Source organism: Larimichthys crocea, chromosome XVI (assembly GCF_000972845.2).
Source record: "Larimichthys crocea isolate SSNF chromosome XVI, L_crocea_2.0, whole genome shotgun sequence".
Lineage (NCBI taxonomy): Eukaryota > Metazoa > Chordata > Actinopteri > Sciaenidae > Larimichthys > Larimichthys crocea.
The window spans coordinates 19,026,064-19,051,278 of record NC_040026.1 but is presented as its reverse complement, the minus strand read 5'-3'; the positions used below and the strand labels follow the sequence as shown (position 1 = coordinate 19,051,278).

At 41.6% G+C, this 25,215-nt stretch overlaps 1 protein-coding gene across 4 annotated transcripts in view; it reads right to left on the bottom strand.

Annotated features, from left to right (window-relative positions):
- plce1 (phospholipase C, epsilon 1) overlaps positions 1 to 25,215 on the bottom strand; it is a 75,122-nt gene that overhangs the window by 20,804 nt on the left and 29,103 nt on the right. For all 4 annotated transcript variants that reach the window (XM_027289593.1, XM_027289590.1, XM_027289592.1 and 1 more), the window contains 9 exons: positions 18,941 to 19,140; positions 18,622 to 18,764; positions 7,693 to 7,847; positions 7,415 to 7,582; positions 2,107 to 2,252; positions 1,863 to 2,010; positions 1,658 to 1,768; positions 1,469 to 1,578; positions 1,259 to 1,375 (listed from right to left, as the gene is read on the bottom strand). In XM_027289593.1, coding sequence (XP_027145394.1) covers positions 1,259 to 1,375; positions 1,469 to 1,578; positions 1,658 to 1,768; positions 1,863 to 2,010; positions 2,107 to 2,252; positions 7,415 to 7,582; positions 7,693 to 7,847; positions 18,622 to 18,764; positions 18,941 to 19,140 — 1,298 coding nt within the window. The remainder of the gene's footprint in view (positions 1 to 1,258; positions 1,376 to 1,468; positions 1,579 to 1,657; positions 1,769 to 1,862; positions 2,011 to 2,106; positions 2,253 to 7,414; positions 7,583 to 7,692; positions 7,848 to 18,621; positions 18,765 to 18,940; positions 19,141 to 25,215) is intronic.

The following is a 25,215-nucleotide window of genomic DNA, read 5'->3' as shown; positions in this document are numbered from 1 at the left end:
TAAGAAAGATAACATTTGTCTGCATCATCGTAAAGACAAATGACCACCATACCTCTAGCCAAAATGAAAGAGAATTGTTATCCTGAGCTGTAACATAAAATATTAACCCAGTCAGAGAAAACTGTCTCGAAATGCAGAGAAGATAATCCAGGTTTCCTTTATACAAACACCACAGGTCAAGCTTGAAATAAAAACAGAGCTTTCTAACAACATTTTCACAACCAAATACAGTACGCTGAAACGTACCAGAGCTCCGTTCCTTCCTGTCCTGACAGGAAACTAACCTGTTATCTGTTTTCTGTGCAGTTTATGTGCACCGTCACCTCATCGCAATAACAATCTGCAAATGCGTTCCTTCACAAACCCGTTATCTTGTGCCGGTGTTTATGAAAGACAATAGACTGTTCAGTAAGGAGTCTGATACACATCCGGGTTCACCTGGCCTGTTTTGACATTGAAATGTAACTTTTCTTTTGACTGTCATGATGTAGCAGTTGTCTCATTTATTCCAAGAGAGCGTACTGTTGTATCATGTCCACAAAAGCCTTTGCAGGAACTCTCAACTCTGCATCTATGAAACGAGCGATAAGCACAGTGTTTTTATTTTGAAAGTGAGAGGCCAGCCATGCCAATCATACAAAGCACATTCATAATCCTGATATCAATCTGTGTATGACAGACCCATTTTTATTTGACTTTGTCAATGAGTCATTGTCTGCGAACGAACAGGAAAATAAAGAAGAAGTCAAATTTGGAAACAGACCTTTAGCCGGAAGGGGTCACAGTGCAAAACAATAGAATATTTCCAGTCTGCCAACATTACATGTAAGTGGTTGGTAGAGAAATAAAAATGTAAAAGTTTGGGGTTTTTTTTTAAAAGGATCTACATCACGCCACAAAAGTTGAAGCCGCAATGAAGTCCAGTTAAAACCCAGTGAACGAAAAGTGAAAACAACTGCAGTACACCATGTGTGTACACAGTGTTTTAATGGGCCGTGTCACATGCTCCGTGCCATTTGATACTGTACAGTATGTCTCATTAGCTTAGGCCACGACTTGCGTAACAGCCCCCCCACGCTTGGAGATCATTCTTCAGCTGGATGGGTTCAAGACCCTGCGACAGAAAACATTCACCTATCCAACTTAGATGTGTCATTTCTTATGAGATCCAGAGTACCCGAAAAACTCTTGGGTAAACAAACTAATTAAAACTTATGCATCGCTCAAACATGAAGGCAAAAAAAAAAAGGGTACTGACTGATTGCGGCAGCGGTCCCTGAAGGAGTTGTTTCTGGATGCAGGGGACGGGCCAGTCGAAGAGGGACTGGTGGACACATCATCGGGATCCTCTGCCTCCAAACTACGATTGCAAGATCTGAGGAGTGGAAAGAGGGGAGTCAACTACAAGATAAAGAGATCAACCAAAGTTCAGATTTCTACTTTTTGAAAACATGTTTTTGTAGCGTACCTAATAATCTGGAGGATGTTGCTGACAGTAGCTTCTTTCTCTGGGACGTGTAGACCATCCGGACCAGACCGTGACATGAAGTTATGCTGGCCACTGTAGTCAGAGACAAACTAGACAAAGGAGGACAAGTTATAGCGTCTCGCTTGGGTCAGTTCTATGAAATGTGTGTGATGTTTGTGCGAACTGTACCTCAACAGAGTCCTCTGTGTTATCTAGAGGTGGTTTGAGGCTGATTATGCTTGCTGTCCCGTCCAACGCGTCACTCAGCTCCTTCAGAAAAACCCCACAGAAAGGTACCACCTGTATGAAAAGCACAGAAATAATGCGAACAAGCCATTAAACAAATACATACCAGAGCATTCTCAAAAGGCCACCAGAATAAACAACAACCTACCCTGCATCCTGGAATATTGAGAGCTCTTGTCACAACTTTCTTGTACTCGGACGAGGACTCGTGCTGAGCCATGGCATCCTTTAGGCTTCTCATGGTCTCGATGTCTGACTGGTCCATAAACTGCCACATCTTCAGCACCTTACGGGACCTGGAGGTCAAATAAAATTTGAAATGTCAGCTGGTAAAAGCTGATATTTTATATTTTGACTGTGTGCCTCTGTAAAGAAAAAGAAAAAGAGAATACCTGAGTCCAGCCAGAAACTCCATGACACCGTTGTAGTTTCCCATGTTCCAACAGCATTTTGCGACATGGACCAGGTAGGAGAAAACCTCCCTCTTTTCCTCCATGGACCCCGCCGTCAGGATCAGCCACGTCACCCACGAACTCACCTGTTGACACAGAGTTTTATATAATACCATATTACTAATAATCACATAAAGATGATAAACAGTTATACTCTTGAAGGCCTTGCTTCTCCGCCAGAACTCGGCAGAGTGAAGACATAACTCTTCCTGAAACAGAGACAAGATGTACTTGGTAGAAGTCCATATTAGAGCCTCTTCCACTCGACACAGCCAACATTACTGTCTATGGGGCTACTTGAGGTCTCTGTGTCTTAAGGTGGTATTAAGGAGGGATTTTTGACAATTTTTTATGAATTTTCGAGTGGCTGAAAGTTACATTTTGCACCAAATCGGTGTAACAAGTAGCGTCCTAAGCCTTTTATATGCTTGAAACTTCCAACATTTAAATAGGCACCTAAACAAATAGATTATGCATTCATTAAATTCAATTTAAACCCATGTTTAATATTTAAATTTAACAGATTTCTAATTAAAACAGAAAAATATGTGCCCTCTCTAAAGATTAAACATCCCCTAAGCCTTAGTACTGGTGCACACAGCTACATTTAAATGTTTTAATGGTGGATATTTCTGATTGGATAATCGCCACAAAGGTGAACTTAATGTACTATGTAATGTAAGTGTGTTAGTCAGTGTGCGAACCGAAGACAGCCAAGTGACTGTGTGTGTGTGTGGTCTTACTTGCGCTCGTGTCATCTCTTTTAAAATTCCAGCAATGGCGAGCTGTGTCTAAAGTGGTGATGTATGCACAGGACCATGACAGCTGACCACACACTGACACACACACACACACACACAGACAAACGAAAGAATGCGATCAGATATCCATCGGCTGCACTCTGTCTAACTGCCCTCGCACACGCGCAAAAGACGCGATTGAAGACGCAGATATCTATCAGGGTCGGCTTCCTTTCGCATACTTTGCGACTGACACACACACACACACAAATTCACAATACAGGAAAAGATCATATTTCAATCTGGCAGCACTATGCTCTCTAGTGTCTATGCATTAGAGCCTCATGAATGTATTCTCACACATACACACAGACACACACAGAAACTCCCTAACCCCCTTGCAGGCGGTAAAAACATCCCCCCTGGCCCAGAGATCTGTTACTGGGTTATGTAAGGATCTCTAAAGCCCACCACAGTCTGACTTCACAGGGACTAAATAAAGCCACACACACACACACACAAAAGCATGTAACAACATACTCAGTTTCACAAGTTTCTGTTTGATGTTTGTGATGTAACACTGGTAAAATGTGAGAAAAAAAACAAAAACAAGTCGCCTCTGACCTTTCACAACAAAGCACAGAAATCATATGTAACATGTAACCAAACCCCCTGGCCCATTAACATACACTAGGTATGAGACCATGAATACTCACATATCAACCTCAGGCACATATATATACACACACTTAATATACAATTTAACACACAGTATAAACAGACATCTTAGACATGAGCTTGTGCATACACAGAACTAAACCTACCACTCTTCAGTCTTATTTGTCAGACTCTAAAAAGCCGGGTTGTCATAATTTCACTTATGTTAATGGTGTTATGGTTTGTTAAGTCTCGCTCTTTTCTCTGAGTGAAAGCACGCCAGTGATTATGCATTCCTGTGTGATAGAAGCATGGGCACGAGAGAGGCCGAGGAGGGGGGTTTGGGAAGGTTACAGTGAAAATGTAATCCATCTCCGACAGAAAAGTGTCTCCTCCAAACTGTTCTCACTGACGTAACGTCACTGACGTAACGTGAAAGAAAGCTAAAGTTGGGGTCAGTTGGTAGAGCAGCCGCCCCACATACAAAGGCTGAGTTCTTGCCGCGGCGGGTCCAGGGTTCGAATCCGAACTGTGGCTCTTTCCCGCACGTCATTCCACATCTCTTTCTCTCTCTCTCCCCACATTCCTGTCACTCTTCAAGCTGCCTCTGTTAAATAAAACTCACTAAAAAGGCCAAAAAAGTTGCATCACTTTTTTCTAAGAATCCTACAAAATGAAGTTTATTCTTGACCTTGAAAACAACAGATGAAACCATAAGATCCATGTATCACATTGCCTATTCGCCTATTTAATGTGTAGAGTTTAAGTTTGAGGCCACACTTACTGAATATGGCATAAATGGAATATAATATTTGCATAACTATGTTTTCATTAGTGTGTAATCTTTTGAAAATAAGAAATGTTTTTGTTGAACACAGTCCGCCATTTCTCTAAAGCAGCACACAGATTAAACACTGACTCTGGGCATTTTGCAGTTTTTTTCCCACATTTTGTGGCCACTCTAGTTTCTCCACACATACATCCATCTTCTGATGTGATCAAATCGAAAGCTTGAGAACGGCTACTAAATGAACCTTAGAGTGGGACTACTTTATGAGTTTGAATGGTGCACACTGGTAGCTCACCTGAGTAGAGTGTGCATGTACAAAGGTTTAGGCCCAGAGTTTGATTTTGACCTGTGGCCCTTTTTCTGCATGTCATTCCCATATCTTGCCCCGCCGTGCTGTCATCAAGTCTCACATCCAGATATCTACAGTAGCATATCTAGAGTGACTCATATGTGAACTTACTTACTAACCGCACAGATCACCATATTAAAAGTTGAAAATGTCTCATGTAGCTTGCAAAGGTTTTAGTGTTTGACCACCTTCCACCATGCAGATGATGATATAATAATATATGAGTTTAAAAAACAACCACTTGTATATCAGACCCTCATGGTTAAGACACATACTATGCTATTGATTACAACCTTTGTTCTTATTCCCCTTTCTCTTGTCTCTATCGACTGTTAATATCAATAAAATAAAAATTAAAAAAACACAAAAAAAACTGAATATCATCATCTATAACTAAAATTAACCACTCAATACATTTATGTAATTAAATACCAGACACTATTTCATCATGACAAACTGCACAACCTCATCTAGGTATGGCAGACTCACTCTCATAAAGTAGATCAATCAAATGTTTCCCGATGTTTCTAATTAGCTGATTTTATTCACCATACCCAGAAGTTTCCATCAAGATACAGAAAATCACTCTGGCCAGGATGCAGCAGCTTGCTCTATAATTCTTCAGTTCTGTGCAGGAGCTTGTGCTCGAATCTACTTCATATGTCTTACTGACAAATAGCCCAGATGCCCTACAGCCACCTTATTTGTTACCGCTCTGCTCTGTGCAGGATGTGTGCACCTTGCGTAAAAAAAATAAAAAAATGCTATCAGTCTCATCTAGTCAGCAGCAGGGGTTGAGTTACAGTCACCATCTGAGCCACTCTGACTGTTCTACAAAGTGGCTTTTTGAATCGCCACAGATCAAGGCATTGCAGAGAGCTGGCATCTCTTCTGATATTCCAGATAGCAGAAGTGTGTACTCAGTGAGATAACAGACAGGATATGAAGAGATACCATATATAGAGACGGCGTGTAATGGCACAGAAGAGCAGAAAAGAGCAAACAAGAGACGAGGACGGACGGGAGTTGTGCAAAAAAAAGTTTCCTCCAACAACAACCTCCCCTTACATATGAATCGTAGGTGTTATCGATGGCAGCTTGACAGAATTTAAAACTGAACCGAAGCTCGTTGCAAGCGGATCCCCCCTTTGATGTTTGTGCATGTGTCCATCTGTCTGTCCGTCTGTTCGCCTCCATCTGCGCGCGTGTTATTAGTTGAGATATGAGGGTCAGTTTCTCCTTGATACATGAATTACATAAGCAAGGTTGACAGAGAACTATTACAAACTCAGCGCATGAGCACATACTGTACTCGCCCCGTCAAAGCTAAACACTCCGGACAGACAAACCATTCCCTGCCTCCAAGCTTTCTCTTGCCGTGCTATTCTCTTATCTTTCACTCCCTTACATGGTGAGAAAATGAACAGAATCGAAACCGTTTAATACTTTTGGGAACATTTGATTTAAATTTACAAAAGAAATCAAGACTCTAAAGGTAATACTATCTCAAAACTGTGGATCACATCCAGAGCAGTGTGGTCAGTTCACCCAGTAAATACAGAGATAATGGTCACTTGTTTCCCCTTGTAGTGAAGAACATAGCTTAAAAAATATATTTCCACATAGTTACTTTAAATACACTAAATAGGTCTGCATCTATCTAGTAACAGGAAGAAAATGCAATGAATCAGAAGTTCCTGAACTCGTGGTGGTGGCGTCTTAAATTTCTCGCTTTCTTCAGCAAACAGTCCAAAATCTGACACAGAAGACTAAAGAAAGCTGAAAACATGAAAATATGATCTGACCATCATGCACGCAAGTAGAAACACAACGCCAATTGCTAAATTACGCCTCTCGACCATCGATAATTGTTTATTAAAGTTGTCCAAAAGCGAAAGATAAGCGGCTGGCGGAGAAGAACCGAAAATTGCAAAGATGCTTTAACGCATTTCTAACGTAAATATTTGACATAACGCTGCCCGCAATCACTTGAATTCACTTGAAACCATAGTTTACAGTCAAAGACGGACTACTCTGTTAGCTCGTGTTCCTCTGTCACAGTTTGAAGCCACTGCAGGGCTTTGTTGGTGTCTTCACAGGGAGGATCACTGTTGTCATTTGACTCTTGGTTCCATTGTGCCCATATATGGCCACAATGCACATTTGGGAGATTTCTTTTTTTGTGTGTGTCTCTCCTCTCGCTGACTAAAATGAAAACCAGCTGATGTGAAAGGCATGCAACTTAAAGATGACATCACCATTTCCAATCTCTCCCTCTCTCTCTCTCTCTCTCTCTCGCTTTCTCTCCCTTTGTGATTGTTTATTCTCAAAGTCACTCACCAGAAAAGACGCGAGGGGAGAGTAACTTAAGCCAACTTACATCGCTGTCAGTGTGTGTGTGTGTGCTTCAGTCACGAGCTGATAAGTTGACTCGCATGGCAAATATGACGAGGCGAACCCGGCTTAAGGAAAACACAATTACTAGCTCTGCTATGCGTTCACATTCATGTCGAATGGCAAATGCACGCAATTTCCCTGCCTCCGGTGATGTCAGTAAGGGGAGGGTCACTAAAGGGCACGGCAACACAATCATCAAATCAGGAGAGGTACTGCTTTTTAGCAATATTTTCCCAATAGGCCGGCTGACAAGCTGTCACACCACAAAGAGGAAAAAACACGTGAATGTTAGAGGTTTCTACCTCCTAACCTCACCTCATTGAAACGTGCCACCAGGTCCTCCACAGCATTACTTCGCTGAGCACTCTGGGTGGGCATGGTGGGCACTGAAAGCGAGGCCTTGAGGTTTGGGTGGCGTTTGCTCTGACAGTCGGGACTGCCCAGGTCTCGGGTGAGAAAACAGAGGTAGTCCAGAGGAAAGACCTGCAGACAAGACAGATGAGTGAGTTATTACCACTGCCAGCTTTTTAGAAATAAACCAAACACAATAAATATTCTTTGGAGTTTTTTGTTTGTGTGCAAGTTCCTCTCACCCGTTGGTAGAGTTGCTGCTCTTGCTCGGTGAGGATACAGGCGATCTCCTCGGGGAACTGAACAAGATGGCGCACCTCTGCCAGCTCCTTACTGATCCCGCTGACGTTGGGTGGAAGAGAGCTGCTGCTGGTCATGCTGTTGGCCAGCTGACGCTCTGAATGGACACATAAAGAGGAGAGCAAGGGGAGACAAGAAGAAGAGAGAGAGAGATCATGAATTTTACATTACTGATTACCTTTTTTTAACCGATCCTAGCTGGTATTTTCGGTGCACACGAGTAGAAAAAGGCTGAATACTTAAAAAACCAGAGTGAGAGAAAAGAAGAGAAGTCCACAAGCAGAGCACAGACCAGTGTTGAGAGCAGAGGGATTCCAAATGAAACATTTTATCTCCTCTGATGTCTCCCTCTCACCATAAAATCGCTAAGCCTTGATGAAATGTGGCTCTCTTTCTCAGGATTAATTGAATGTCTCGAGTCTTCTGAACCATCAATCCCTGCATACCATACACTCTCTTACCACCGGACCAGCCAAGAGAAGCCAGCACACTTCACCCCCTTGAAGTAAACAGCATTGATCACCTGCCAGTTCCTGTGTTTGGATTTTAGTCAGGTCCATTAGTCTGTCTGTTTACACACACACACACACACACACACACACACACACACACACACACACACACGTGTATGCAATCTCATCTCTGCTAACAAAAGGACTAATGGACAGTTTCTGCATTGGCAGATGCCAGGTAGACATACTGTACATTGTCGGGATGAATGCCACATAAACTAACAGGCTCTTTCCGCAGCGGGAGCTCTTCCAGGAAACATTCAAAGGAACTCTTTAAGGAATTTTCAACTCCTCTTTGATGGCACAAATGTTAGCAGGACATAGTTAGAGGTGACGTTTACAGAGCTGAATCTTGCTGACTGGTCAAACCAAAAAAAAAGCCATGACACTGCAACAATGTTTATACCATGAAGGCAAGGAGACGTTTGACTTGAACACCAGGAATAAGACAGAGCCTGCCTGGTCATTGTGAACTGTCATACAAACAGAAACCTCCCTCCCTTCCTCCTGTAACCACACACGTACAAAAAAAGTGCATGCATACAGACACACACTTAAAGGTTGTCCTTGGTAACTCTTGAGATGTGCAACAGGTAACCATAGCAACAGCAGTGACTGCTCTGCAGGGGGAGAAAAAAAAATTGCTTATTTACACAGTTTGATATGTGGATCCGTCCGCACAGCTTCTGTAATGAACTCTCTGCATGTGTGTGTGTAGGATAGATATAAGACAGGGAAGGGAAGGAAGGGAGGAGAAAGAATAAAGGAAGGATGACAAGAAATAAACTTGGAAAACTGGAGGAACAGACAAAGCAGGAAAAAAAAAACAAGAACACAAGGCAGAAACAGAGATGGGAGGAGAGATACGATGGCGAGGGAAGTAAAATAAGTGAAAATTTCATAGTTTACACTATGCAGCAGGTGTGAGCGATCCATCACAGTTACACAGACAGCATAATCCACTAAATCCTTTAAATGTCCGACAGAAACACAGACTACAGGTTATGAACGATGGCTCATTGTACAGTCCAGACCTGGGACACAATTTTTCATAGAAATATTTGTGTTAAATGAAACAGAGAATAAAAACAATTTGACAACTCTAAAGAGGGTGAAATGTGTTCGACTCCCTGAGACTACACATTACTCCGTGGCATGTAAATACATTTGCATACTGGAGTAAATTCTCGCCGAGCACTGATTCATCACATCAATACCGCGTCGACCCGTCGGGAGAAACAGCTGCAACTTGTAAAACGATCAAAAAAAGAAGAAAAATGTGGCAACATGCATATTATATCATGTAGTCAGGATGCTGGTTTTCATCTGGTTTCCAACATTTGTCATGTCAGCTCCTCTCTTCCTACTGAATGGCGCAGGTAAAAATCCTTACAGTAAAAACTGTAAGGATTGCCTCTGCTTTCCATAAAACACAAAAACTTTGACTTAAACAGTATTAAAATAAGTACGTTGTCTTAAAACTGGGTATTACCTTATTATAAAAAAAAGGCAAAGAAGATCTTCGTGCACTTTAAAACTCAAACATAAGAGCGACATCTCCTCACCTTTATCCCCATTTTTACCTGCTAACCTTCTGAAGTGGAAATGGAGACACCCTCGAATCAGCATTATGAATTTCATGATCATGCAGAGGCTTCAATCGTGAATTTATTCATCCTTTAAACTGGGGAAGACACGGGCAGACAAAGCAGGCGCACGAGCCGGTGACAAAAGAGGTCCAAAGAGATTCTGAAGAATTAATTAGAAAGGAAATCTGCATTCACACAGAACAAAGGAAAATCCCAATCGTAACACGTTGGAGATAAAGAACCGTGGTACATCCGCAGTGATATGAATGCTGATCATGAACTTATCAGGAATTACATTCCCCAAAAACAACTGTTTTGTGTCAAAGCAGCGAGTCCTGAATTAGAATAAAATGAAAAATAAAACCGTTATCAAAAAAAAATGTTATCAATGATTCAATGTGTTAGTCATGATATCCTCAACTTCTGTCTGCAAAGCTTCACACAAACTGTACAACATCAGTAATGACAACAGAAGGTTGTGATAAACAAACACCGGGGCTGAACACTGGATGGAATGAGATCTTGGATTGCAGCGACGCTGATAAGTACATCTAATATAATCTGTTGTGGACCCATGAGAAAAAGAGCCCTGACCTGATACAGATCGTTGATACTGAGCAATTCTACTGTTACACTGAGAGAACATGAACCTGGACTAATTGACCGTGATTGTCCCTGTGATTTTTATGCAAAAGGTTTACTCATCTGTAATGCGTCATGAATACAGATGCCCTGGTGGATGTGCATGCATGTGCATGTGTGTGAGGGGCGAGTGAAATGGATCCTCGGGTCTAAAATGCGGTGGTAGATGGAGTAGATCGGCTGAACATCCTTTGAACCGTTTTCATGACATTTGACACGATTCAGAGACAGCCAGGAAATAAAGGTGTGTGTGTTATTGTTAATTTTCTGTCTCAGCTAGGCTTAGGAGGTTGTGTACACTGCTCTGAAAAAGAATTAAACAACAGTTGAGATTTAGAAACTTTAGACTAAAATCTGATATTGGCATGAATCTGATTCATATTGTGTCGTTTAATCATACAAACTCTCTCCCTCTTTTCTCTTTTCTCACTTCTATAGCGTCACTACCTTCAGCTGTCACCACCACTTTATCCATCAACACAAATCCATGTGTATAATGTGCATATTCAATAGTAGGTATAAGAAAATCAACCAATAAATGAGTCACCGTCATTACTCAATGGCGACTTATAAATGTAAAATCAACATGAAAATCTTTCAACACTGCTTTGAAGGTTGTTTCGTTCACAAATCACAATTCTGCAACCAAAGCAGAGGAACCTTGAACACAGCCACCCTGCCATCTTTCTTTGCCAGCCGAGTGTGCGCACACACACACACACACACACACACACACACACACTCACGCACACACACACGCGCTGTTTTCACAAGCACGTTCAGAGCTGATGACAACCTCCCCGCTCAAGTATGTAGGGCACTCAAACAGGTGCAGCACAAACAGCCTGAAGCCGAAGGACTGTTAACAAATTAGCCTTTGAACCTATAAATATCATCGTACATGTAAAAAAAATCATTTCTATTCAAAACATCAACAATCTTATTTTGCTTTCGGGGGAGCCTACGTCCCACAGATATGAATTTAAACCAGAGCAGCTAAGCTGCGGAACGAGACAGGTTTCCCTTCAGACCACAGCGACACAATAGTTCCTCGCATTGCTTCCGTGGCATAAATAGCATGCAGTAAATAACAAGAATAACATCTGGTACTACCTAGGCCTTACTGGCACGAACAATGCGCGCATGAAAGTACAAGGTCATGTACACGCTTGTGCAAAATCAAAATCGAGCGAGTAGTGGTAGTAAACAAACAAACGCATGCACGGCAGCAAACATAAACACTCCAAAATAAATAGTGTAAGGACTCAAATACACAGACACACAGCAGCAGCAGCAGATGAAGCAATAAACATTGATTTGTCTGACTGGTGACAACATTTGAGTTATCACAGGGAGTTTTCTTCTCGGATCAGATATGCACCCCGCATGCACACAGATCCTAAAACTGACATAAATATGACATTTACGTTTTTTTTCCCAACCTTTCTTCGTTAGCAGGGAGGACTACAACAAAAAGCAGAAAGATAAGAAGCTGAGAAGCCTGCTCAAACATCGTAAAATGTGTCACATAATTGAATTAAGTGAAAATAAATCTGGAGGTTTTTTTTTTAATTTGCTTTCTTCTCTTCACATGAGAGGAAAGGAGTCCAGCCGCGCTGTAAATGAGGCCTCATTCAATCCGCAGAAGTGTTTCTGTGCAACTTCATGGTGACCCGATACAAATCAAGACAGAACGCACAGGTCATTTTGGTGCTTTTGTTTTTAAACTGTAAGGTGTTTTACTGTATCCATAGAGTCTAAACATATCCATAGCCATGTGTGACTTTCATAGGGTCAATTCAATGTGAAGCTGCCCAGACACCTTCTGTCAGGTTTTGCTGGTATGAAGGGGGGCACGTTGCACAACGATACCTCACACACATTTTTCAAGCATCGCATATTAAAAAAAAAAACAACTTTTGAATTGAATGACACTGTTGCCACCTCCTGTAGTTAGTTATAGTTATACTGGTTATAGGCAATTGTGATGAAGTCGGTGAGACGTGTTTTGATTTAATGAAATCAAGCATTTTAGTATGCAAGCAGAAATAAGGATGCAAAGAACAAATTACAAGAAAAAAAAAAGCATGCTGGTCCAGTTGACCCTTACGTACAGCTGTAAAATAAAACAGTCACACTCTGGCTTATTTGCCAGTAAGAAAAGCAGCACTAATAATGGTAATTGTGGCATTTGATGCAGTAAAACAGATATAAAATACATGGAAACCACAGAGAGGATACAAATGTCTCGCTAAGGTCTAACCGCAAAAGTCCTGCCAAGACAGTTATGACACACATAAAAAAAAAACAATTAGACGATAAAGTGACTAAATACATATTCCGCACGACAGGATTCCAGCAAGACGTAATCTAGCAAGAAGTTAACACAATCTGTAACCAAAAAAAATACTGTATAATCTGAAACTCTCAAAATAAAACCACATCTGAATTGAATCTTATCAAAAGTGTCATATGAGCAAATCACTTCAATCAGATTTCCTGATTCAAGCACTCCTTGAATTACTGCAAGTCCCCTTGATTTCTCATATAAGAGCTGACCACGCAAAAAAAACAACATATCCACATAAAAAAAGAGTATGCGTTTAAACACACACACACACAACTTATCTTTGAAAAACTCAGCCACCAAGCAGCCATACATACTGTAACTCACATTTCTTCTACTCACTAATCAGCTTGAGGTCCATTCTGTGAGAGTGTTTCATGGTTGCTAGATACAGCTGGCCACTGTGCTTCCACACTGACAGCTCAGCGGTGACCGAGGTACACTTGTCCACATAGGAGTCCCTTTCGAGTGCTGTCTCTCCTGCAGCTGCTCTCTGTCTCTCTCTCTCTCTGTGGCTGTCTGCTCTGTTTCTCTCTCCCTCTCACTCCATTTCCAACCAAAAAAAAAAAAACTCTCTCCCCTCACCTGCCTTCTCCCCCCTTTTTCTTATCAGCTCCCTCTCTCTCTTTCTCTCTCTCGACTACGTTCACTATTCCCCTCTCTCCCTCCCTCCCTCTCTTTCACTCTCTCTGTCTCCCGCCCACCTTTCACCAACACCATAGATAGTTCACAGCCACGCGCTACAGTTAGACCAGTCGGATCATCCCATTGCACCCAACACACACAGTCGTAATTCATACAATCGTATAGGCCAGACTATAGAAACAAGTCGTGAGAGTTGACAGCACCAAAATGAAAAATGTTGTGTACACTTTTGTTTGTCCTGATTGTTCCCATAGTAAATGTAGCCTGAACAACCCCAATTTTTATATTAATTACCATGAAATGATGTGTACACTATACCCAATATGTACAGTTTTAGCAGCATGGTTTTGTGTCACATTCGCTACAACCAACATGCTGTTTATTTGTTGCAGCAACAGCTCGCAGGGTTGTTCGGCTGTTATCTCGGTGAAAACATTACCTTTGATTTCATTTGTACAGTATGTACTGAAAAGTTTTGATAATTCACAAGTGGAAGAAAGAAGAAAAAAAAATCACAATGCAGGCCAAGAACATTCAGATGAGTATTTTTAGCAATTATGGCCATGTAAACAATATGTGCTCTTGAAATCCTTGAGACTTCCCCTCCAGTATGATTCCCCCACCATGTCTGCTGTCAGTGGGTCTTAAATACTGGCAGGCACAACACAATGTACAATGATGACTGAGAGGAAGAGGGAAAAAGAAAGGAGGAAAGAAAGAAACAAGCAATATTGAGCTGGATGGATAGGAGCCTATTACTGACCTACCTACTTCCTTTTTGGAAATTACAGTAACTCGTGCGATAAAGAAGCAAGGTCAAGAAAAACACTGCCACTTAGAAGTCGTATGGACGTGATGCCAGTCCAGAGTTTTTCTTTGTTCTTAAGTAACCACACCTGTCTTTACTTTGACGGTAAAAGAGGAGACAGAAATACACAAACACTTGAAGAATGACACCTCAAGCCTGTATCATCATGTCAGTACTTGTAATTATTTTGCTTTGTTAAGGTTTTTGCTGTGCCTTCAGCTGTGCTTTGAGTTTTAGCTGCTATAATGTGCACTGTTAATTTACAACGTGTTGTTTGGTGTTGCTACTTTTTTTTTTATATCACTTTGCACTTTCCCCTGAATCTTTCACCTTTTTTCCTGTTTCTCCAGTTTTCTTCCAGGGCTGCAAATAACAATTATTATAATTATCCATTAATTAAACTTTTGGTTTTTACAACCTACTAAGTGAAACTGCAGCACATTGTCCTATTTGAGAAGCTATAACATGAGAATTTGTAGCTTTTAAACAATATTTAGCTTGAACAATGTCTGAAACGATTATTAGATTATCAGAACAGTTGTGGATTATATCATATTATATTATTTTATAACTAATTGATTGATCATTTCAGATTTTTTCAGCTACACTGAGATGATCTGATCTCCAGGTGAACTAAATTCTTTGTAGACCTACAATGCACACGTATATGAGCAAACACATTTGCAAACAGAAACAGACAATCGCTTAAACACATTTTCACACATATTGTACTTTAGTGAAAGCTACTGCTGCTAAAGCTTTAAATATCGGCCTTATTAAAGCTGACATCGAGTGGACGGGATTCAAACATTTCACATCAATAAGCTCCACAGCACCGAAACAACTGCTTTTAATTACCAACGTATTAAGCAATGATTTATGTCCTTTCTATTTATCAGTGTCACTTCCCCTGTGTATCAGCAGCACACACACACACACACACACACACACACACACACGCACACGCACACACACACACACACACCACCTTGACCTTACCCTTGTCTGACCCAGCTGACATTTTTTTCCAATACCAGTATTTGTCTTTATAGGTGTCAGTTTACCTTCAAAACAAAAGCATGTTGTGTGTAAAATATCATTTCCAACATGTTCCTCTTGACTACTAAAACCAAATAGTTGCAATGCTACAGACGGACACGAGTCCTTTCAAAGACATCAGAGAAGCTACTGACACACTTTCAGGTCATTAAAGTGGATGTGGCACGTCAAGAAGGTGTAGAAAAACATTCCACGTCTCACCACCCACATTAAAACTCTAAGAATACACCGAGGATGGCAAGGCGATTATCCCGGTAATCCTTCAAAGCATTTGGGCAAAAGGTACTGATCGAGTTCGCTGAAGTGTACTTCCAAACCCAGTTCTGCTACTTCTATACTGAATCCAAAATCAATACCTTATTAGGACAGGATAGGATGGGAATAAGGATAATATAAACAAGCACACTGCATCTTATAGTACACCGTATCTCATAGTTATGACTTGCTCTTGTCATAACCATGAGGAAACAAACTCGAGAATTACGAGATTGGTGTCTTGTAATAAAGATCCTTTCCGTGTATCTACAAGATTCAGACTTCATAAACAGCAATTTTCAAGATCAGAGTGATTTTCATTCAAAAAAAAAAAACTTGTAGAGACTGTCTATCATTTGCCTAACGTAACACCCACTCTTACAAATGACATTTATTATTCAATAAAAAGAAGAAGAAGAAAAATATGATTAGAGATGAAAGGATCTACTATAATAAACAGTAGTACAAGAATGTCAGGATGAATATCGGGTAGGGAAAAGAATCAAAGTTACAGCTCGGAGATTAAAGAATAAGAATAATTGAATAAGGAAATCAAGGAACATTTTTTTCATTTGCAAGACAGGTGCAGTTTTACTTCAGGAGGAGGATGACAGCAAAAAGAAAGAAATGAGGAGATGCATGGAGAGAATACAAAAGCTTTTTTCTATAAGGAGAGAACACAAAGATGACCCTCACACCAGGGAGGATGAAACAAGTCTTTGATTTCCAGAGGAGGTGGATCGCTTCAGCGGATAGTGGGTGACGCACTAAAGCTCCGCGTGTGACGAATCGCATCTATGTTCTGCGTGAAAAACTAGCGCGAATCGATAAGAGCGGCACTGAAAATGCAGGATACATCTTTTTATTCAACAGGCAATATATATATAGAAAATAAAATCAACTTTTTTTTTTCCAGGAGTGCCGGAAAGTTTCATGGGTTTTATGTTCCGCTACATAAAAATGCATATTCATTTTAAACTGAATCACACAACGCAGAAAGTTTGATTGTGAAAAAGCCTTTATTTCGAATGCATTAGAGGTTAAGAGCAGGTTGTTCTGTTGAAACGCAGAAGAGAGGAACGACACCATAAATGGTAAGAAAGCAATAACTACACTAACACTATCCAAATTTGAAACTTAAGTCAGACCTTCTCCAAGCTTCAGGATAATGAAGTGTATTTTTATGACATACAGTATAATAATTATACTTGTCCTAACTTACTTGGAATCTTTTGCTGAAAAAAAAAATCATGTTCTTCTAAAGCCATTGCTCTTTTGTTTCAACTCAGCACTCAAGATTTATTTACTCGCTTAGTTTATTTCCAGCGTGGATCAAAACTTTTAACAGCAGCAGAACTTACACGTCACGTCTCTGTAGGGATATTTAAGATTTAAATGATTTGACATTTCGTGTATCAGCCGGTTGCAGCTGATACACTAAATGTCAAATCATTTAAATGTCACGGCTGGTATCCCTGCGTGTTAGAAGGCAGCGATAAATTGGCAGATTTAAAAACACTTGATGCGGCTGCAGGTATAAGTAATTGAATGTAATGCTCATGCGCGGTATCCGGGCAGGCTTTTGGTGCTTAGAGGTTAGAGAGAGACGGAGAAAGTTAGACAGGGAGTCTTTCATGCTTTCATGTGTGTGTGTGTGTGTGTGTGTGTGTGTGTGTGTGTGAAATCCTAGTCCTGCCAATACTTCTAAGCTGCTATGTGTGCGCGTGTCTGGCTCTATTCTGTTTCCTGTAACACCCATTAGAACAGAACACAGTGTCATGTTGAAGATATGTGCCGCTCCGCGTGTGTAGGTGTGCGTGTTTGCGGCACGCGCGTGTGTGTGTGTGTTTTTGCCTCCGATAGCAATCCTGACAAAAATGAAAGTTGAGGTTATTAACTTGATTAATAATAGCGCGGGTCACACAAATACATATACAAAAAAAGTTATGTGTGTTTTTGTGTGTGTAGTGTGTGTGTGAGTGTTTGTGTGCGTCTCCTTGATCTCGCCAGAGACAGACTGTCCCCTGGCTCACAGCCAGTGGAAATTAATGTCAGGATCAGCTTACATTTAAGTCATACGTAACATCATTGTAGAGAAGGTGGACAGACAGTTACCAGCTGAACGACTGACCGACAGCCTGAACTGGTTGGATGATGAAGTCATGTGGACGTGCTGTATGCATGATGAGAATTTGTCTCATTAAGGGAAAGAAATTAACCTTTGAGTGTCTCGAGACATTTCAGGGACAGAACCGGTCGCTGCAAAGTGGTGCATTGAGTACTAACGGGCAAAAAACAAGAGAAAGAAGCCTCCTTCTCTATCTCTAGCACTTCCAAGCTGATTATGTTGATGTACTTGCATGATTCCTGCAATTGTCTCCATACGATTGAATCCACTTTGGAAACCAAATAATTTCAAAATATCAAGCTATCGCCCCTGAGCAGCGTCAGCATGTTTGAAGTGCATATAACCTCTTTTCAGATGTTAAAACAACCCGGTGTGTGCGTGCGTCGGTCTTGTGCGGACCCTGTGATGTCGGGAGGCTTTTTTCTTCTTCCCGTGCATCTTGGAGAGCGAGAAGAGGACGGGTGTGTGAGGAGGGAGAACGGACAACAGAGGAAATAGAAAAGAAAAAGTAAAAGGAAAAAGGGCAACCGCTGGGATCAACTACAGACGTGCTCCTACCGACCCAAAACCCGCTGTGCAGAAGGAACCATGTGGGAAAAGAGCAGAGAGGAAGGAGGAGAGTGGAGCAGTAGACCACAGGGGAATAGTGAGAAACCTTTTCTTCTCAGAATCAAACAGATACAGGCTGCCTGCCCCAAAGTCCCTGCTTCATTTGTCATCCAATTTAATGCGTCGCTGTTTGTCAGCAGATGAACATATCGAGCATGGAGCTGCTGACTTTCATACTGTGTGTAGTATTGTGTCAAATTCAAAGTTTGACACACTCAAACATAGAAATAAACAAAGCCTCGTCTATACACACCCACACTAATGGCATATTACCCACCTTTCAGGACGGCGTGGCTGTTGGGGGCCTGGGGCAAAGGGTAAGGCAGAGCGGAGCGAGCACCGAGAGCAGCTGTGGCCTCTAGTAGTGCTCCGGTCAACAGCGAACACACTGACGTCCTCTGAGTACAAGCACGATAAAACCTAGAAGAGGTGGAAATGAACAATAAAAAAACCATTTAATATCATGTCCAGTGTTTATATATCATAAAGTGTGTGTGTCTGACTTTTGCTGTCAACAGACTGCTGACCGTTACACGATGGCTAATCTTGCATAATGTACGCGGAATTTGGCCGGAACAAACTATAATCAGACAAACCTGGATGGATGAGAAGGATGACAACACCAGGGAATAAGGCAGTGGTTCAGATTCAGTCTGGCCGGGCTGGCGCTGGCGCTGGCAGTGTGCGATCGCCAGCGAGACTCCCTGAGACACACAGATCCAGGGCAAGACAGCAGGAGCTTCTTGGCAGGATGAATCAAACTGAGCTCCTCTCTGTCCTGCACATAGCTGCTGACCTGTTGAAGGAAATTTGAAATGCGTCAATGTACTTAGAAAATTGTGCAAATGCTGTAATAGCATTGAATAATTGTTATATTTATAGAAATGAAGGTATCCACAGTAACAGTGAAACGTAGTGCTTTATCAGCCTTCAAGGATGTATTAACTGCGATGGAAGTTTCAAAAGCTTTCTGACTGAATTCACTACACCCAGTTACACAACATGAATCAGAGGTCACTGTGCTGCGCTGCTGTGGTCATCGAAAGCAATTTCCTCCCGGCGGAACAGAAATCTTAGTGTGAAAAGAAAGAATTAAATAGAGAGACATACCACGGAGGCACATAACAGACGGGAAGAAAGGTGGGGCGGGAGGTGCACCCGAGCAAGACGGACAGATTGGTAGGTATACTACGAGGGAGAACAATGAGGAGATGGAGGGAAAAATAAGGTGGGAGGCAAGAGAGAAAGAAGAGACGCCACCAAGGAGTTTTAACAGAGTAAACATTTTGGGCCTGCTCGTTTTTCACTCCGTGCCTTTCTCGGAAAAGAAAATCCATGTGACATGGAAGGGAAACACTTATCCAAAACAACAGACTTGTTCTTTTGTCCTCGGGTGAAACCTGCAGACAAGCTCCTCTGGCACGGATTTCAGAGGAAAAGCCATTACGGCAACATTTTGCGGCACTGTAAGTGGGCACTTCAGCTGGGATGGAAATTACAACATTGGACAAAATCAATACCGGTGACAGAGTGCGGGGGGGATGAACATAATGCAAGTTTAATGAGAAAATACGGCTGTAATTGTCTGGGACAGCGTCCATCTGCATCGCCCTCATCATAGTGCCAGGAAGGAGGTAGGTGAAGGCCATCATCGCCACCAAGGCTTAAGGTGTAAATATTAAGCACACGTGAATTTGTGTGTATAAAGACCTGGTTGGCAGTGGCATAACAAGCACACACACACACACAAACACACATAGTACACAGCCAGCGAGTTTGTCAGTGGGATAGGTTTCCTGCATGGGGTGTAGGCCTAGCTGTTGTCAGATCTGGGCCAATCCTTAAGGGAAAGGAGACATACCAGGCTGAACGTTTAGAGAGTGAGAAAGCCAGCGTGAGGAACAGGGACAGGAAAAACAAACACGCAGACTCACATATTGACTGTACTGCGTTTATTAGTAGAACCGAAACAACAAAAAAAACTTAATAGATTAATAGTTTCTCTTATCCAGAACATTCAATGACTCACATTTCTGGTAAAAGACCTTTTTTTTTTCCCCCAGTCTCTTGATACTGTGCATGTCCGCTGCACAGACATAAAGTCTACTACATTAACAGTGTATTTTTCCACATTAAATATGGAGCTAAATACAAAAAAAAACTTGGCCTGGATCACACATAGCACTCATGCCTCCATTATTTACTCTTACGTTTAGATAGGAAGATTTCCAGCTAATTAAAAGGCCGGAGTTTCTGTTTTCCCCGTTACTAATAAACAAATAAAACCCAGAGTATACATGGGTAGTGAGGATTCTGTGCTATTTTACATAGCTCGAATATTTCAGCACAGAGCGTCAAAGCTACAGAAATATACCTCTGCCTGTAACACTCTGCCTGCACTGACTAATACAATATTTTCTTAAAATTGTCAGTAACACGAGTCTGTCGCTCTCCGGAAAAATGAATAAAGGGAACATTAACACGATGTCACCTCATTTTCATCAGTCAATGGGATATTATTTGCAACTTTTGTGATGTTTTTTGCATTGAAACATTCTTATTAATGTTGTTAAATCTTATATTTTTTAGCAATTAAACAACATTTTATTAAAGCGCCAGGTTTGAGAGGTGACTAATGAAGCAGAAAAAGCTGTGTGTACAGTAGGTGTCTACAAAAGTGTGTAACAGAGAGTCTGACTTCAAAGGACATTGCAGGGATTGTGATGCAGCTTTTGATGGACACCGAGCAGCTGGCTTCACACACACATGCCCATGCACACGCACACAAACAAACAAACTCATCTTCAAACTGCAGGCGCGGACACATGCACATGCAGACTGACCATCCTTCAACACACATGTAGATACTACAAGTACTACGTGTACACAAAACTGTGGTCGGAAATATCTACATAGCCAAAGTGTGGAGATGTTTCAGGAAAATGTTTATCTCTGATCTTCTGATCCACAGGTCGGCTTCACAGATTAAACATGTGAACATAGATATGTACTTTTTGTTGGATAGAGGATAAAAAACTAGAAAGCACACTGGGGTGAGTGAGTGAATGAAAGTGAAGGAGTGAGTGGGCAAGTGGTTTTAACACCCATTTCGATCCCAGCATGACAAAGATGACTGATGCGGGCTGAAAGTATTCTTTTGTTTAATGTAGCCACAGTCACATCAGACACGGGGCCAACAACAATTGCATTTCGGCTCAATTACATCAGTACATCTCATCCAATGCCAGTTAATCGGGTCGTGTTCTTCTTTCTAGTAAGTTACAGTATTACTCACCATTGAGCCAGTTAGCAGAACTATGGCTATAGAAGTCAACCGGCCCCCTAACACAGCTCTATATCTCATGTTACGCCGTGTGTGTGTGTGCAGGAAACGCTAATGGCTTAAGCTGAGTGAAGGTAAATTAGAACTGCTAGAGACAGCTGCACTGATTGAGCTCCTCTTACAGTAAGTTACACTAACTTACAAAAATATTACACCTCTTTCACACCTGTGCTGTATAGCAGTCGATCAGTCTTTGGCTGTAATGATGGGTGCATGTTATTCATATTGCAAATATAGTGTAGATTTCTTTTTCCCTTTCAGAATAAGAGTTTTTTTTCCTCACTCTGGACTTTTTTTGGATACACTCACAGCATTTTCATCCGTAACAGGCGGCTCATTCCGGCCAAAAATATCTCCATCTCCTTACTGTACACTACTTGATCAGCAGACACTTGCAATCATAATGAAGCATTTAGCAGCCGAAGAACCAGTTATTTTGGCTCGGATGTTGGTGGAGGCCAAAAACAGAGCTAAAAGAAGCCATGGTAAAGAACTATTAAATAATATGTGCTGCATACACACATTTGTTTCATAACTTTCAGTTATAATATCCCACACAACCCGCTCTTATCTCTCCACTTTTGGAGACTTACGAAATGTTGAATTTGGCGTCGAGGATTTGACGTCATTTTCTTGTGACGCCAGCTGTGTCGTGCCAACATTTTCTACTCCTTCAGACTGGGTGTTTCTGTCGCCCCAAAAAAAATATCCCTAAATCACCCACACACCCACTGGGGACAGAAGCTGGATCTAAAGTATAAATATTTCCCCAAACGTTGTAGGAGGTGATGAGTTGAGCCACCAAGGTTAGCTGAGCTTGAGAGATAACAGTTAGTCTAAACAAATGGAAGCTGCAACAAAACGACGAACTCTACCTACTTATAACTCTACCTTCCGATTTAGCACACGGCTTCCTGTTCAGCATCAAACCTGCGTCAAACACACGTTATACAAACAAGCTGTTACTTTCAAATAAGTGGCGATTAGTCCGTGTAAACTACAGTTATGAATGAGTTTACCATTAAGTCCCATTAGTGCCCCGTTGGGTGATTTCTCTGCCTGGCAACAGCCATTCTGGGAAAGGATTAGCAAAGGGGCACCACACAGATCTACTGAACTTTGAGCTGGAATGCACACACACACACACAAAGACACACATATGCATGCACATACTAAAAGCGCAGACATGCAAACACTCTCTGACTCATGCCCGTGCCGTTATGTATATCATACCAGACAGTATATGTGTGAGCGTGCAGGACACTGGAGAGACTGTCTCCTTGAAGTCCAACCACACCTCGACCTCTTTGCTTTTTGGTCTCCGGCTCGCTACACATGCTCGCATACTCCAACAATGACACCCTCTCCCCATACTAACACACTCGGTCTTCCCAGTCACATACGCACTCCTCTTCCAATTACCCTGAATATTCTCCAGTGATACAAGGCAGAAGTCCCACGATACGATGTAGCCCAGCTGTCTATGAAATGATGCAATGTCTGCACAGTACATCCCCCCTGTCCCACTACTACTGCCATTCTGCCACACACACACACACGGCCAAAAAGTTTAATCTGGTAATGATATCACGCAATTAAACGCACACAAGTACTCACTTGGGATTAGATATATCACTGCAATAGTACTCCCCCACACATACTCTCCCACGAAGACGACATTCGCGGAATAGGAATACATCGTTTCGACTGAATTCTACTTTTAGAAGCATAATGGGGGGTCGAGGTTAGCTGAGGTCACGTGGGGGTCAGTGTTAAAAGAACTCTGTTATTCTGGTCTGTGGACTTAAAGCTGAGGTCACTGCGAGAGACGTCGAGAGCGAGTAACCATACGTCAGTGAGTGTGTGCCAGTTATTTTGGTCTTTCAAAGTTCATCTATAATACTTGGATTCGTTTTCCTTTGCGGAGAGACCGAACAAGATTCAAATGTTTTGGCTCGAGAAGAAATCTGTGGCTCATTTCAAGACACATGAAACTAAAATCACATTAAAGTTGGAAGGAGCAGAGCTTATGAAAAAAAAAGTACAGAACAGCATGAAAAAGCTGCAGGATGTGGCACGATATCCTATTCGTTTACTTGTCCCATGAAATTACAATTACCCTTTTAGCCAACGATTAAAGGTTTTATTTTTTAGAGCAACACCACTTGGAGGTGAGGTACGCTCTTCCAAAGTAAAACCGCTTTGCAGAATTCCTCTACAAACAACATTAAAGAGTAAATCACCAAAATAAAGCTGGCATTTTATTTTATTTATTATATTTCTGTTCTACTGAAATGTACACAGAGTTATGAGACATGAAAAACGAAGGAGCAAAGTTGTTTTTATTTATAATAATAGAGCTGAAAGAATTCAAATAAGAGACATTTTAATGATGTCAACTCAACAACCTAAGTGAGTGATCATATAATCATATCTCTTGCACTGTGTTTCTGAACGAATGCAGCCTGCACCAAACCCTCTAGAAGCACTTGAAGATTTAGGTCTGACAGAGAGCCCCATATTCCTGAAATCCTTCATACCACTTGGACTGCGTGTTTGCTTTAAAGCGGTGAAAACGGAGCCGACAAAGCTGCTCGGAGGGGAAATGAGTAAAGTGCGCGCCCTGCCCACCCAACGCGACAAGCGAGTTTGACATCGGCTGTGCCTGGTCTATTTGAAAACTCGGTGAGGAGCCAGGTATGTTCAGCAGCTCTTGTATCTCAGCACCCAGACACACACTCAAGTCCACCCACCCTGGACAGAGTAAACCAAATCAAACGACATAAACCGAGCACATCCAAACATGCCGGGGCAGACGTCCCACCTCTCAGGTTAATCGCGTGAAAGAAGGTGATTCAATAGTGTTGCCCGCTCTGCAATCACTGGTGTTTACTTCTACGTGTAGACACACACACACACATACAGCTCGCTCCTAATCCTGGTTTGCATCACCAGGAAACAGACGATCTCTCTGCACTGTCCTGTTCTGCTCTGACCTTTTCTGCCGTTTCTGTCTCCACAAGGTAATGTTTGCTTTGCTGAGCCTGGACTGTCTCACTGCTGACTGAGAGCTGTGCTCATTTGTGAGTACAAGCTCATGGGCAACAAAAAAAAATAAAATGGTGAGTAGTTATGTGTGAGTAGACACAGTTTATGTATGTTTTTAGTGTGTCTCACACCTGAATATATACATATTTACTGTATGCTCTTTTCTGAATGTGTATGTGAATATATCGTATGTGTGTGTAGGTGGTCCGCGCACACACTCAGTCTTTCTGAGTCGAGTTTTGCTTAGACAAGAGGAGCCCGATGTCTGAGTATGTGCTTTGAATAAGACAGAAGAGTGCAAACTTTTGGATAAAATACACCTAGACACACTTGAACTCATATCCAACTAAATGAGAAATTAGATATAAATATAACAGTAAAGTAACAAAAACAGGACAACTTCCCTTCCTGACCCTCTGCTGGTGTTTCGTGGCTGATTTTTAATGCTTTATCTTGGCCCCGAGGTTATGAAATGTTGTC